This window comes from the organism of the source record quoted next, unplaced genomic scaffold (genome assembly GCF_019419815.1).
Source record: "Pyrus x bretschneideri cultivar Hongxiangsu unplaced genomic scaffold, Pyrus_bretschneideri_v1 Contig21, whole genome shotgun sequence".
Taxonomy (NCBI): domain Eukaryota; kingdom Viridiplantae; phylum Streptophyta; class Magnoliopsida; order Rosales; family Rosaceae; genus Pyrus; species Pyrus x bretschneideri.
In genome coordinates, this window is record NW_025999513.1 from 6,836,955 (window position 1) to 6,853,063 (window position 16,109).

The 16,109-nt window shown below is 39.0% G+C and overlaps 2 protein-coding genes across 2 annotated transcripts; both read right to left on the bottom strand.

Moving 5' to 3' along the window:
• Window positions 1-436: 436 nt before the first annotated feature.
• Window positions 437-6,966, bottom strand: LOC103940757 (DEAD-box ATP-dependent RNA helicase 46). Its single transcript, XM_009350933.3, is given in 12 exon segments — window positions 437-1,085; window positions 1,088-1,688; window positions 1,690-1,902; window positions 1,904-2,027; window positions 2,195-2,472; window positions 3,305-3,655; window positions 3,758-3,766; window positions 3,768-4,028; window positions 4,553-4,621; window positions 4,843-5,064; window positions 5,185-6,403; window positions 6,824-6,966. Coding segments are annotated over 11 exon segments (3,498 nt in total). The 5' UTR covers window positions 6,391-6,403; window positions 6,824-6,966; the 3' UTR covers window positions 437-921.
• Window positions 6,967-8,073: 1,107 nt separating this feature from the next.
• LOC103940758 lies at window positions 8,074-14,978 on the bottom strand. Its single transcript, XM_009350936.3, is given in 22 exon segments — window positions 8,074-8,374; window positions 8,491-8,632; window positions 8,923-9,119; window positions 9,273-9,954; window positions 10,220-10,396; window positions 10,853-11,068; window positions 11,157-11,276; window positions 11,455-11,598; window positions 11,695-11,734; window positions 12,019-12,165; window positions 12,167-12,192; window positions 12,279-12,362; window positions 12,445-12,507; window positions 12,607-12,699; window positions 12,854-12,928; window positions 13,229-13,289; window positions 13,377-13,573; window positions 13,696-13,773; window positions 13,866-13,976; window positions 14,221-14,391; window positions 14,488-14,666; window positions 14,765-14,978. Coding segments are annotated over 22 exon segments (3,297 nt in total). The 5' UTR covers window positions 14,907-14,978; the 3' UTR covers window positions 8,074-8,222.
• Between the last annotated feature and the right edge of the window lie 1,131 nt (window positions 14,979-16,109).

Below are 16,109 nucleotides of genomic sequence, written 5' to 3' on the forward strand. Positions count from 1 at the left end.
ATGTTTCAAGCACATGACAGATGTTTATTGAAGTGAGACATGACAAAAGCTAAAATTTAATTGCATGAGAAAATATCTCCAGAAAAAAATCCTGACATGTTCCGGCAACCTATAAAGAGGCGAACTAAACAACCTATCACTAAATCGTTTTGCGACTTTACAGCATAAAACAGAGGAAATGAAAGGCAAGAATCACACCCAAGTGCCTAACTAGAAATCATATACATACAACAACAAAGCCTTGCTTCATTAAGTGGATCGGCTCTATGAATCATAAAACGGCAGTTGCTAGGTTTTGCGCCAAGGCTTCCATTAGTAGTACCTAAAGCACATTGCATCTACCTACAAATTCCTGAACACTCTGCTGTGTGTGTGTGTGTGAGAGAGAGAGAGAGAGAGAGAGAGAGAGAGAGAGAGAGAGAGAGAGAGAGAGATGGAGATTAAACATCAAAGAGTTCATTTGAAAAAATGGGATAATTCATGACAAAATCTAGTAAAATTAAACACCTAGAATTCAAGGTGTAATACATGTCTTTCCCAATTTCTCACACAAGACACCAATAATCCGACGAGTGAACGTCCTCTCCAATACTCAAATTCAACTGTTGATGATCAAAATATTAGGCCGTGCATAAAGAGTTTTCTAGAGCCACCCTAACACATCCATCGTCCAGAACTATCGCCAATTACCCGACATGACCTTCCACCACCAGCAGAAGCAGTAGAGCACTCAGCAAGTATTCTCAGGAAAACCGACGTAAATGCACCACACAAGGAAGCCCAGCCCCAACTTACTGTAAGTATTCTCACACTAGAAAGCCAGCTTCGCAGATTGGATAAGCGAGCCACTTGACTCACAAAAATCGACATAAATGCACCACATAAGGACTGGAAAGAAAGACTCCGTCGACCGCTCTCAGGTTAAATCAATGAGTGATGGGAAGAGTCTCCTCCGCCCTGTGTATCCACTAGCCCCGTTTGCTCAACCACTGGCAGTTCCCCCACGGGCTTGGTGTCTGGATATACATTGACTTGTGTGTCTAGGGACGTAGGAACCATCTCTGGTACAGGTGGAACCACAGATTCGGAACAGGATCCTTCATATCAAATTTTGACACGCGTGGCGGCCTCTCATATCTTTCATAACTGGGGCTCCGACTACGGTTGCGACTATGACTTCGGCTACGACTGTAGCTGCGGCTCCGGCCACGGGACCAGCTCCGGCTACGACTCCGACTCCTACTCCTACTCCAGCTACGGCTGCGGCTTCGACTCCGGCTTCTGCTTCTGTTAATATCCCATGTTCGAACTCTGTCAGGGCTACGGCTATAGTTCCTGCCTCTGCTCCTGTCAGGAAAATCAACTCTATTATCAAATCGTCCCCGTCCACGTCCCCCACGGCCAGCCATACTGTTGTACCGATCTTGCAGGCCACTGCCACTTCTACCCCAACCAACATTACCACCACCAGGACCACCAAATCCTCGGCCCCTGTTTCCAGGCCCAGAAAAGAAATCGCCTCTCCCACCTCGGCCGCTACCAGCACCATCCCTAGGGCCCTCACGACCGCCAAAGTTGCCATCTCGCATGCTGCCACGACCTCCAAAGTTGCCATCTCGCATGCCGCCACGACCACCAAAACCACCATCCCTCATGCCACCACGACCTCCAAAGCCCCCATCCCTCATACGTGCCACGACCACCAAAACCCCCATCCCTCATTCCATCACGGCTACCGGAATCCCAACGTCCAGCAGGACCATTAACAGGCCCACCAGAATCAAAACGGTTCATCAGATTCCTATCCTTGCCAAAACCAGGCCCACCACGTAGAGCAATCTCTCGCACCTCTGGAGGCACTTGCTGGTTAGCTCCCTCCAGAACTTTAATCAAATCAGCTGCAGTATTTCCAGTCTTGCTCAGAGAAAAAGGTGTATGACACCCCAGTTGCGCCAGCCCTCCCAGTTCTTCCAATTCGGTGAACATAGTCTTCAACACCAGTAGGGAAATCATAGTTTACCACCACCCTATAACATGTGAAACTCAACTCTAAGTACAATGTCTTTGAACCAAAGCCAAGGTCTAAATTCTAAGCTCAATCATGATCTTTGTCCCAATGATCGTCGTTATTTTTTCATTCATAAACTGAACATGTTAAATTGGAAATAAAGAAAGTGCATTGAAATGAGATAACCTTATATCTTTGATGTCAAGCCCACGAGCAGCAACGTCAGTGGCAACTAATATTGGGGATTTTCCACTCCGGAACTGATTTAAAACCCAGTCTCGCTCACCTTGAGACTTGTCCCCGTGAATTGCAGCAGCCCCAAAAGTGCGTCCAATACTACGTGCAATCTGATCACACAACCTCTTGGTGGAACAAAAGACAATGATCTTAGAACCTCGTTCTTGGGATCTCAGGATCTGCTCCAAACGCCTTTGCTTCTCCATTTGTGGGACAACTTCAACGTACTGCAGATTTATAAACAAATAATTTTGCGAAGTGAAGCAATAAAAACTAAAAAGGTTCCTACTTCTTTTTTAACATATAAAAAGGTTCCCACTTCACAAACAAGTTAATAGTACAAATGCATTCCACCCTATGTGTGCTTTTGAAAAACCCTCTGCACCAGATGCACATAAAAAAAGGAGATCGACCATCACACTGACCAGTTGTATATAATTATTCCGTGTGGAAGCTTATAGTTGTGAGCCAGAACTGAAGTATACGACAAAGCTTATGGTTCTGTGTTATAATTAGATTTAAGTTTAATAGAAAATATTTTGCATAAGTAAGATTTCTTATGTGAGTACTGTACTGATCAAAACTGAAAATATAAAGCACCTGGTATGAAAATTGTAGTTTCTATGATCATAGCACATTAATATACTAAATTACCTAACTGTTCATCATTGCTTCCATAAATCATAGACATTCTCATCAACTTCATCCCTACTTTCACTAGATAATCCCGCTCACACTAAACTAGTCCTAGCCTACCATCCATGATGCATGTACTAGAAAACCTATGACAAAGCTAGGACTATTTTGCAGGCTAAGTGGCATATGTCCCATATATTAACCATATAAGACAAAGTTCCTCAGATGCAAGGTCTATGAGACTAGCTTTAAATTTATACTTTTTATCATTATCCTAGACTGTGCAATACACAAAGTGATAGACCTTTCTAAAAGTTTCTAATTGGAATTTTAACTAGTTACATTATCCCAGAGTCCGTGCACTAGTCAAAACACAAAAAAAAAAAAAAAAAAAAAAAAAGGAAAAAAGAAAGAAAGAATTACCTGTGTGATAGCCTTGTTTGCAGCAAGCTCATTAACGCTGCCAATATTCACTTGTACAGGATTAACAAGAAGATCACTTGCTATTTTTCTTACTTCTTTGGGCCATGTTGCTGTGTACATAAGAGTTTGTCTGTGCGGGGGTATTTGATCCACGATTTTATGGATTTGAGGTTCAAAACCCATGTCAAGCATTCGATCTGCTTCATCAAGTACAAGTAGAGAAACTTGCCGAAAATCAATTTTCTTCATTTCCAGTATGTCATTAAGACGACCAGGAGTTGCCACAACTATGTCTGCTCCACGATCTAACTCTTTTAGCTGAGGGCCCTTCGGAGCTCCACCATACAAGCACTGGAATCATGACGTTCAATCACAGTGAATAAAACATACAAACCAAAATGAACTGAAAAAATGAAGCTATCGTATCAATAAAGTCAAGCAATGAGCACCCACCGTGCAAGACTACCCTAGAAGCTCGCCCAAATTTCAAAACCTCATCTTGTATCTGTGTTGCAAGCTCCCGTGTTGGGGCCAAAACCAGGACTGTTGGGCCATTCTGAGAATTATTATGGCGTTGTCTAAGAAGAATGAATGCAGGCATCAAATAGCCCAAAGTTTTTCCAGAACCAGTTTTTGCAATTGCAACTATATCCCTACTTTGAAGAGCAATTGGCCATGTTTGTGCCTGAATTGGCGTGGGAGATGCGAAGCCAGCAGCATGAATCTGAACCAATAACATAGGTCTAAGTGATCAGAAAAAAGTTTTAGAATGTCTCGCATAAAGATAGACTACAACCAAACAAATATCAATAAAATTTTGTATTGATAGAAGAGTAAGATGACAAAAAAGCCCATGGGTATATGGTTGCTTACACAAGCAACTTGAGGCAACAAAAGAGGGCATAAAGACATAACAGGTGGAGCCATTAAGCAAGAAATCCCAGTCACATAAGGTGTGATTTGGATGAAGGGCCAACCACCCTTTTAGAAGATGCACAAGAAAGGCTCCAACAGTTCATTTTGCAGCCTCCAAAAATCAGAATAGTTGTTGCATGTGTAAGTGTGCCAATAGCAGTGCAGCGTACGACATATGCTCCTCCTCCGGAGCAAATATCGCACCTGCGATAAGTGAGAACTCATGAGTTCAAAAGTAGAAGACAAATACTAATACAAAAATGGAATGGCATGGATCTCATATTGGATATTTTATATTCAGAGAAAGAACAAGTCTAGGGGAATGTAACTTACCTCTCTCAATATCTCTGGAGGAAAACCAGTGTCTTCAAATGTCATAAATGGTGCAGGTACATTGTCACCCTATGCAATTAAATGCAAAAATTGAGGTCATAAAGAATTAACATTAGTTTAACATACTATTGTGTCTATAATAACTATAAACAATAGAGCACCATCTCTTATCAAAACCAATATCATATCGTACCCATCTCCTCAAAACCATTTTCTGTGCTGTATAAACTAAAATTTACGAGCATTCCTAGATTCCCACAAATAGATCAGAAGCAAACAGAAATACAGACCGATGCAGTAACTTCATGTTGTTGACGATAAACTTCAACAGGTGAGAGACTAGTGAGACTTGTAGGTCTGACATAAGGGGGCTTCACCAAAGAGTTATTTGGGAATGGTGGAGCACCTGTTGCATGACTGTACACGTTATGCATGGAATGACCAGGCATGGTATTCAGGGCATTGGAATGACCAGGTGTAGCATTTTGAAATGGAGGGCCACCACTCATCTCCTGAAAAAAAAATGACATGATGTAATGAGAAATCAGTTAACTTTTGAAGAATGGATTTAAAGTTAAATAACTTACATGGAAACCTAACAGAACATGACAGTGATATAAATTAAGAGATACCTGCTGGCTTTTTGCAATCGGAATAGATGCAAGCTTGGGCTGCTGAGGACCTGTCGTCCCTTCATTGTTACTATTGAAGTAATAGTCATTTCCACCTTGACCGTGGAAATTATTTTCATGACCCATTCTTAATCCAGCAGGAGGCCCATTTGACTGCTGACCGTGTATCATTGCTGGGTCCATTTGACTTTGGAACCTAGAACTATGTTGATGGTGAGCCAAATCAGCCCCTGGTTGCTGCAAGTGACCAAAAGAGGAAGGATGTTGCATGTTTCCCAAAGGGCCGCCAAATTGTTGAGTTGGGCCTTGATGAACAGACCTCTGTGGCATTTGTACTAGATTGGTCCCAGTAGGAAGATTCTGCACAGATGAGGCTCCCGCTTGTTGAAACCGGGATGGAGAAACACCAATTTGATTTCTTTGTTGAAAATCATCTTCCTCCCTCTGGGGGAATGCAGCTTTATATTCTTGTTGATTTGCCAGTGGTTGCGCTTGTGCATTATGCAGAGTTTGCGGTTGTGAACTCTGTTGCCCTTGGGGAGGAATGCTTTGCTGATAAGGCCTATAATGCATCTGCTGATGTGCAAACGGATGCATTTGTGACCCATGACTCTGTGGTGTGTGTTGTCCCAGTTGTTGAAGCCTTTGCTGCCCTTGTGACCCATGACCCTGTGGTGTGTGTTGTCCCAGTTGTTGAGGCATTTGCTGCCCTTGATGCACTTGTGCCTGGGGCATTTGCTGACCCGGATGCTGCATCATTTGCCCATGCTGTTGCATGGGCTGTCCCAATTGTGAACTCTGTTGATGTCCAGGTTGAGCCATTTGTGAACCCTGCTGTTGAGCATATGATGTCAGATTCATCTGTTGTGCCATTAGATGTCCATGCTGTTGAGAAAACTGGCTCACTTGCGACCCGTGCTGTTGTGGAGCTTGCATTATCTGCTGCCCATCCTGAGGCATCACTCCCTTCGGTTGCACTGAATGAGCAACAGGAATTGCAGCCAGCTGTGGCGTGGCAGTAGCAGGAGGCGGGCCTGCTGGCAAGGGCGGAGGCAAAGAAGCCGGTTTTTCATACTGGGTAACGTTAGTTTCAGGATTCCAGTAGTATAACAAACCTGTGCTACCATCAATCAAACCCTTCCACGGATTTGGAAGTGTAGGATCATCTGGCGCATACCGTGGACCAGCCGGCTCCTCTGTTGCCATGCCTAACACTTATCTACAATCAGATATAACCATTCCATCAGTGCATTGACATTATAAACTCTAAATCAAATAGATTCAATCGTCTTGCATATCCCATGGACTAATAAATTGTAAAAGATAACTGTTAACAACCTCAGATCATCCCACAGTTCACTCTCTCCAGCAAATAAAAATATAATTACTTAGTCTTCTGAAACTAAATTAATCTAATTTAGTCTTCAAATTTCTGTTCTTACTTTAGCAACAGTTTCTCACTTCTCATAACCTAAATTTCTAGCATCATAACAAAATTTGAAATTAACAAAACATCATCCTAAACGTTCAACGACCAAGCATATTAAAACTAAGCAAAATTTTAAATACCCAAAATTAAAAAACGAGGACAAATCAAGCAGATAATTCCCAATTCGTAAACCCTAAAAAAATCACGTACCTCCTCGAATATATTGAACAACAGCTTCGAAAAACTTCAATTTCGTTTGCGTAATGATCAATCAGAAAGCGACGCGAGAAAAACAAAAGAGAAATTCCGGGAAAATGTTTGGGGTTTGCTTCTCGTCCTCTGTGGGTCGGACTTCGGAGGACTTGTAGAACTTCCCGAAAACCGAAAGAGAAATTTTCCGGGAAAAAGCGCTAATTATATGAGTTGGGAGGTAAGAGGGCGTGAAATTTTATTGTAGGGTTACGGGGATAAATATCAGCTGCACCTACAGTCCAGAATCAGCGGTGAACCCTGAATCAGACGGCTGTGATTTAATTAGCAATGCTCGTTGTTTTTGGTCGGCGATTTTACCAGATTAGGTTTTTGGTTTGTTTAGGCTTGTTACTATTAATTTTTATTTAGTTTAAATATACATAAGGCCATAATTGGAACATCACGAAAACTAGTTAACTTACACCATTCTCTAAAGTAATAGTGTTTTATACCAACAAGAAAAAGCAAAGTATAAATAAATAAAGAGGTGTGACATCCACATATACTTTTTTAACTTTTGAATGTCAGATCAGATAAATTGAAAAAAAGCAATTGACATAACTTAACAAAGAGTGTGAATAGTACACTCCTATATAAATATAAACCGACATTACCTTAGTTGTCATTGGTCAAAAAAATGTAGTCATTAACGTTTAAATTTAATAATAACGCATTGTTAACAAATGTGTGCACGTCCTATGGCTCCACATTTGATGTGCATTATCCTCTTAAGGTCGAATGCCTTGTGACAGTCATTACACATTGGGCATCCGAACATCATTGCATTCCAAGATGCCAGATTGAATTTAAGTCTATAGCATCAATCTGAGCCGTCAAGGACTTGGCCGGGCATTTTATCAAACAGGCAGCGTACGGATAAAACCGACCCGCATTTGCAATACACGGTGATGTGGTTGTTGGTCAAAAAATGATCTGGCAAGAGGCTAGTGCCTTATGAAACTCGTTCCAATGCTTTTGTAAAAGCACTAGAATATGTGACAAAAGCGTTTATGAACATAAATGTTTTCCGTTGATGCACTGCCTAATGAGCCCGTGTTCCGGTTCTAATAAATTGAGTTTCTAGGCACCGATTGATGACAGGGCAGAAGAAGAGCCCAAGAAACTCAAATATGGATTTCCTCATTGGCCCCCGTTATAAGCAACCGAAGCTCCCCACAAAATAATAGGTAGACCACATACACCAGATCGAAGTTCAAAACCGTGAATGTCTTTTACCACAAACACTTTAGATCACATTTTACAAATGACTTCCCAATAAATTTACCTGAGTTTACGACGCAAAGAAAAATTATCAGTCATTTTCAGGGAAAACAAGGGTCAATAAAATTTACCAAACTTATTGCTGGAAGAACGACCTACATTGAGGGAAAACTTCTAGGAAACTCGAAATCAGCTCCGGTGGAAATGCCTGTCCTTGTATGACTACAGGATGGTATCTCTCCAGAAGTGACGATATAACTCTTTTCAGATCAATTTCCTCTAAGCAGCCTGCAAAAATCAAAATTTCAGCAAACGAATGCAACGAGAAAGAAGACAACTAACTGTAATCAGCTCATATGCTGTCATGATGATGGCAAACTGTACAGCTATAACAAAACATGGACCTTGCTCAAAATCCATTTCCTGGTCTTCATCTTCTAGATCCCCCTCTTCGATAACTGTACCGTTTTCCAAAGCAAGAGCTGCTTCGGCATACCTATTCAGAAACTCTTCCTCAGTCTCTTCATATTCATCATCCTCCGAATCCTGCAAGTAAAAATGCAAGTTTGCTAATATCAGATGCATGAGAGAAAATTCAAGGATAAAAAGCCCAAATCAAATATTATCCATTAACTTTTCAGATGATAAAAGTAAATTTTCATAAAGGGAATAATAACAAAAATTATGTAATATTAGCCAGAGTAACCTATGAAAAAAATAGCCTAAATTTATTGCACATAGCCTTCTGTCATTAATAGGCGGTCCAAAAATGTAGAGAACTTTTAAAAGATGAATCCCGAAACTTGACGATAAACAAAAAACTTGCAAGTTCAAACCTCATCATCATCGTCATCATCATCTTCAATTTCATCATCATCCTCGGTCTCTTCTTCTCCACCTGCTTCCTCTTCTTCCTGCAGTTCTTTCCATCGTATAGATGCTTCCATCAGAGAGGTAAAGCATTCCCGTAACAAAGCACTAGATGACTTTCCAACCACCACCACCCGTTCAACCACTTTTGCCAGTGCCAGCACTGAGATTCATTAACTGTTAGTCATGTCCCAAGTTATCCAATTCATAGGGTTTCAGGAATTTATGCAAAGCAAAAGTAACTAAAATATCATGTCAATCTGTTAGAGGCTGAAACACAATTTCATTTCCCCCATTTTAGTGACCAAGTACTTACCAATCAACTTTATCTCTGACTCTGTAGGTAGCCCCGGTTTGAAAGAGCTAGAGGAAACAGATCCAAGTGCAGACATCCAGGTTTGAAATCCTCCATCTCCATCCTTCTCCAATATACCCTCTACAACTTCGGGACAGCATAAATAGCATGATGATATAGCGAGCAGCAAAGGCTTCCAGAGAGGACCAGGCTTGCTTTTAATTTCTCTGAAACGGGTATATGTTGCCTGACAAAATGCAACTGCCAACGACTGCTTCACGCCTTCTGTCTCAGATGAGTAAATTGGGGCATGTAGTAGTATATGGACACAAGAGCAAATCTTCCACATTGCAGATGGATATTGTAAGGCAGCCTCACTTATAAAAGTACCAATGCCTTGTATTATGGAATGCTGAGGAACAGGTGGAGCTGGAGGAGATGGCATTTGTCCTACAATAAAATTCTTCAACCCATATTTTTTGTGTAGACTGACCGCTTCCTTAATGCACTCAAAGATTGACATATCCTCTGATTCTTCCCAAGCATGCCAGTTGGCAATCAGATCAGCCCAAACTAATAATAACTCTGATACTTTAAGCTCTAGAATTGCATTACTTTCAGTAACAGACAGCATGATGGATCGGAGCAATGTTGATGCATAATCTAAGCAAGAAGAAGGGGGCAAAACCTCGTCTTCCCGTCCCTGATTAAAAACAGAGAAAATAGCACAATGTAACAACCTGAATTCCATATGTATATTGTGAAAATGATTAAAAATGAGTACAGAGGTATTTGTTGTCTAAAGTACAGACGCACAAGAAGTTGGGAGTTTTAAGAACCTAGTATTTAATGGCTCCAATTAAAGACACTAACTTCGGATAGCATATTAAATATGAAATAGTTTATCACAAAAAATAAATGTATATGCATTCTTTGTCTGGAAAGTTTACTAGAAAATAAAAACTAACCATGTGATGTGCTGGTGCAAGCCAAGCCTGTTGCAAGAGAGAAGAGAAAGCTCTACCAATGGTAGCTCGGCTTGATACCCACTTTTCACTCGATTCATTCTCCTCAGATTGTTCAGCCGTAAAACTTTCCCAAGATTGATCTATTGCTGCTAATGCTTCAAAGCCCTTTTCAACCATCTAATATAAACAATGCCAGTTCATCAGTCTTAACACCCTTCCCTTCAGTCATATTCCACTAATAGTTGAAACTGGAAGAAATTTACATTCCAAAAAGAAATCGGTGATTATTTAGAGATTACTTAGAGATCAGTGGAAGAAATTTTCATGCACTGTGGATCAGGTAAACACAAAATATACAGTGAGCGTACAGAACGCAAAAAAAAATCGCAGGGGAAAAAATCTCCATGAATAAACAGTACTAATTTTGGGGCAATCTGATTTCATGGGTCCAAATTGGTCAAGCACACAATGATTCAATTTAGTAAAGCTTATTGGATGAGAAGCCATATACTGTATTATATACACAGCAGTTTCCCTCTCTTTTAGCAGCAGGTGCATCAACCCCTAACTGCTAAACATGATATCCAAAAGGATAGACAAACTACCAGCCTAGCAATAGAAATCTACATATACCTGAGGCCATGGCTCCAGATCAGTGGGAATGCATTTTGAGATTCCAACAACCAATGTTGAAACAATGTAAGGGATATGAACTACAACATTTTCATGTCCTGCCTCCACCACAGAACTGAGAAGATGAAATAAAATTGAGCTTTCTTCCTCATTATTGCCAATCCTACCAATCACAACTTGAAGGAGAGGAAGCCACTCAGGTGGTGGGTAGTCATTCTGGAGACAGAACATCAGATCAGAAAGATTAATAATGTCACTGAAGAAATCACAAGGGATCAACTAAAAGATTGAGTTTGTGACCCACGTCAAGAAGTCCCACAATTGCCGCAGCAGCAGAAACCCGCACAGGATAACAAGAAATATCCCCGTTATCAGGCATAACCAATGCCTTGAGCAATGAGGTATACACATCTGCACTCATCTCCTGAAAACGCGACAAAATTTTTTAATAGTGGGCCTAAAGAAAAGCATGCAGTTTTCAAGGAAGTATAAAATAAAATCAAGCTAACAAAACATCAGATAGCAAGTGATGTGTGGATAAACTTTTCTCATTTTAATTAAATTACAAGAGTAGGAGCTGGTATGGTAAGAAACAGCCTCACTTCAGGTAGGCAGGAAGCAAGCTCTCCAAGAACCCAGTTTGCAGTGGCAACTAAGTACGGTAAGAAGACTGATAATTTATACAATGGTAGCAACCGAGTTTGAACCAGAGTTGTCGCATATGCAGGTTGCTGCTCTCTTAGAAACTGTATTGCATTAAAATAATTATAAATACTCCCTTGCAGGCTCTTAATATACCATAGTAAATCAAATTATGACGGAACTGGAGAAAAAGTCCTTACATCTAACAAGCCACCATATGCCATCAAAACACCAAAATAACTGTGATTGTCACAGTAAGAGAGTCAGGAATAAATTAAAGTATACAAATCAACATGAAAGAAGCATCTACACATGAAAAATTGAAAATGTTGGTGAGTAGGAGGAACAGTTCAACAGTTAACAAGCTGCATAAGGGGAACTATATAAACAAAGAGATAAAAGAAAGAATTACCAGCACAAGAAAATAATCAAATGTTGGACACCACATATATATACATATAGCTACACAGGGCATACCAATTCAATATCAGATAATTTATACAAAGATATGTTTATGTGCTCACTCGTTCTGAATTCTAGTTTGGGATGTATTAGCATCAGAAGGAATTGGAAACTTCGACAGAAATGGAAGCACCAATAGTTCTCCAACTGAAGGATGTTGATTTCTTCTCTTGTTCCTTTCAATCTTTTTACGTTTTGATGATGCTGATATTAGTAGAAGTTCCTACTAGAGGTCCCTGTAGGCATAGAACACCAGCTAAAAAAATATGCTCTTTGGAATACATGTATAGAAATAGTTCACCAAGGACCACAAAAGAGCAACCTTTAACACTGACATAACACCAATTAAATTGATAGCACTTTTTCTGGCCGTAAATAGATCTTCCCTCCAGCCAGAAATTTCTTCCTGTATAAAAACAAGAGGTGATGTTAAAGGTAATTGAGAAGGTAAAAGAATCACATATACGACCATTATAAGCTTTCCATACAATGTCAGATGGAAGATTCTTTCGTATGTACTCATCTGCATCTTCATCCCACTCTACGATATCCTACTTGAAAAATTGCCAGAAAAACAAGAGTTAGTTCAACTTATAACTTCAGATTTCAAAAATATGTGTTTCCCATTTTTTTCTGATAATAAAATTTACCTTTTCGTTCATTACCAATGCTTGAAAGATTGCAGAGTCCAACAGAGATGAAAAATGTGGAGATGAAAAATGTGGAGAAACTATTCTCCATCCCTGATTTACAATTAAGGAAAAAAAAAACAATTAAGGGGAGTGGATTGAATAAGTAACAAATTGTGCAACATCCAAAGTTCCACTTCCTAATGAATGAAGTTGGCAGAATTTTGGTGATCTTTATTCAGTAAAACTTACAAATCAGGAAACTTACAGGCCCTGTTTCAAGAACACGTGAAATCACATCAAAAGCTAATGAAAGAATCCTCTCCGATAAAAAATCAAGCCTCTGCATGTATAATATTACTTTTCAGTTATAAAATGACAACAAAATGAGCAAATGATCAGATTCAGGGAATTAAAGTTTAAATTCTATGTATAGAATCACAAATAAACAAACTGAACATCAACATAAAATAATAATTACAATAAGAAAAATAAAAGTCAGAAGGCTGGAATAAGAATGCAAGTCAAAACTTGGATTCAAGATGCAGACTTAGCAGTCAGACAATTTGGAAAACACAGGCATCACCACTCTAAATGTTGACTGAAATGATTAATAAGTAAGAAATTTTAATACAGAACTTACACCAACATTTTTGGTATATTTTACTATGTTCAGAACGCATTTTATCATGTCCGGCATCAACCTGCAAAAATACATGAATGCAAAACATAAAGAATTTACCACAATAACTCTACTCTAATCAAATTTAATACAAGCATTGTGTTATTACTTATCAGAATGCTTCCGGTGTCGAGTAATGAGAGTACAGAAAATGAGCAAACTTCTTTTCCCAGTCTTCAATCTCATCAGGTACCCATTTTGTGGAGTAACCACGGAATCAAAACTCAAAGAACTAAGAATGGCAATTAGATCATGACAAAATGAAGGTAGAAGAGGAACTAAAGCAGATGGCATATGCGACCTCACCTACAAAAATAGCAATGCCACAAAAACATTGAAAAAAGCAGGGGGAGGGTGGGAGATAAAAGGGACTGAGCATGATACATTTTTATGAATATTCCATAATCATAAACAAGATTGTTACTTACAGTAAAATACATGCATTTGCTGACAACCAGAAGGATATTCTCTGCTTCCACATCTGTTGTACCATGAGCACCCAAAGCCTATTTGATAATCATATAGAATCCATTATTGTAAAAGCTCATAAAAGACTACCTAGGGAAGAAAATGAGCAATGAAGTGTAAAGAAAACAACCTTTTCGACAAATTGATGGAAAACAATTAACAAGGGCACAAGAATGTCTTTCGCAATTAGCTCTAGCTGTGGCGGTATTGGCTCCTTGGCAACTTTAGGATTCAAAAAATACTGCCAGAAACAATTTGAGCCCATTAGTGATACTATTTGAGCAAGGTTTGCAGCACAAGCAATTACATGCCAATATGAGGACTGGAAACAAAATATACAGACAACCGGACACATGTAACCACATGATGAAAGGAAACTTAAAAAATTAAAAACCAATCCTAGGAAAGGGTAAAATTTGGATAGAGATATCATAAACTAGTTTCGCAACAAACAAATTAATTATGCACCGTACACTACTAAGTACCTGAAAGGGCCTAAGGAGAGCGTGAAGAATCATAAGGGCATTGGCTGTGGTCCATTGAGAATTTGCACCATGGCTAATAAGGTTGCTATTTTGAATAGCTGATCGCAAATCAGGTACAAGTTCCGGCCACGAGTTCTGCTTAACAAACTCGGCAACAACAATGATCCGGAACTGCCAGCCAATACATTAAAACAATTATATATCAAAAGCTCGCACCTTTCACTAATGTACTAAAAATTAGGATATTGAACTCCGAAATATGCATACCACTTCAACCAAAATTTTGACAACCGATTGTTCGGCTTGCAGCAATGCCCGCAAAAGCTGGTCCTTGAACTCCTTGCTAACGTTTGATTTCGAATTCGGATTCTCGCAGTCCACATTTCGCCTGGTAAAGTTTTTAAGGTACGCCGCCGCAGCGACTTTCTGACCTCGATCTTCACCTCCTGGTATCGAATTAACACACAAATCGACACAATTTTCCACTAAGAAACCATAAATCGTGTAAAATTAGCATATAATCATGAGTTGCAAGCTTAATTACCGGTGGAGATGGAGAGGAGATAGTAAGGGAATTGGGGGAGCTGCGAGAGACGATCAAGTGCTTCCGTCGCCGTGTGGACGGCGGCGCAGTCTGGGTTGAGAGTCTCGTTCAGCAGCTGAGCTATTTGAGCTGCGACCTCCATAGTTGGTTTCTTGACACCAGAAACCCTAATTTTGAGTGAGCTCAGCCGCGGAGTAAGTAAAGAAAGTGATAGATATTGCGCGGGAACGGAAAGCAATAAAAGCGAAAATAAAATGTAAATTACCAAAAAATTAAAATTAAAAATAAAGGTGAAAATTAAAAAATATTGTTGACTAATTTGCAAATAAATGGAGATACGGGTATCGAACCCCGTACCTCTCGCGTGCAAAGCGAGCGCTCTACCATGTGAGCTACATACCCAACGACTGGGATTCGAATTTGTAAAATAAAAATAATAAAAATTCAACAGATTGTTTTGTTATTAATCCACAAACCAAAGGCCACGTTGGATATAATTAATAGTACGGACCTAGTCGTTTGTACACTTCTGTATTATTAGTACTCGGACTAATTTGTCCGGCCCCACCTGTTTAGTGTAACTCATACCGCCTTCCTTATCCCAAGATCAAATCTTCTGCACTCAAAATGAGTGTGGTCTCTCTGTGGCCCAATGTCTGACACGTATTCATTACCTTAAATTTTCTTAATTTTGTTGTTATAAATTTAAAGGAAAACTAATGAAAAGAGTTTAAAAACTTTGAGTTTTAATGATAATGACAAAATAAAAGTAAAACGAATAGTATTAGGATTGATTTTTTAATGTAAAAATATAATTTTTAATTAAAATAAATATTACCGTAAAATTTTCGTTAAAATCCTTTATTATTTAATATTTTTTGAGCCAATAGTAGGAATAGTCCAGTTTATTAAAATAAGTCCAATTTGTTATATTTAATTATCAATAGTTATCTGTTCAATGATAAGATTTATTATAAAAATCAAATTTCTTCCCAATTATCTCTTTGCTTATTTCTTTTTATTTATCTTTTTGTTATTTCTCGTTCTTCCTCCTACTTTAAACCCCATTTATAGATTTTATTTTTAATTTTTATAATCAACCTATAACACAGGTTAATTATATTTATCTACCTATATGACAGATTTTTTTTTTATAATCAACCTGTCACAGATTAATGTGTCTTACTTGTAGGTATGTTATGTTTTTTCTACATTTTAATTAGGTTTCATATCTCACGTATAGGTATTATATACATTCATATATTTGTTACTTGAGTTAGGGTAGAATGTTTTGTAGATAAATTTATGTTAGTATATTAGTTTTTTTGTTATAAGATATTAAATA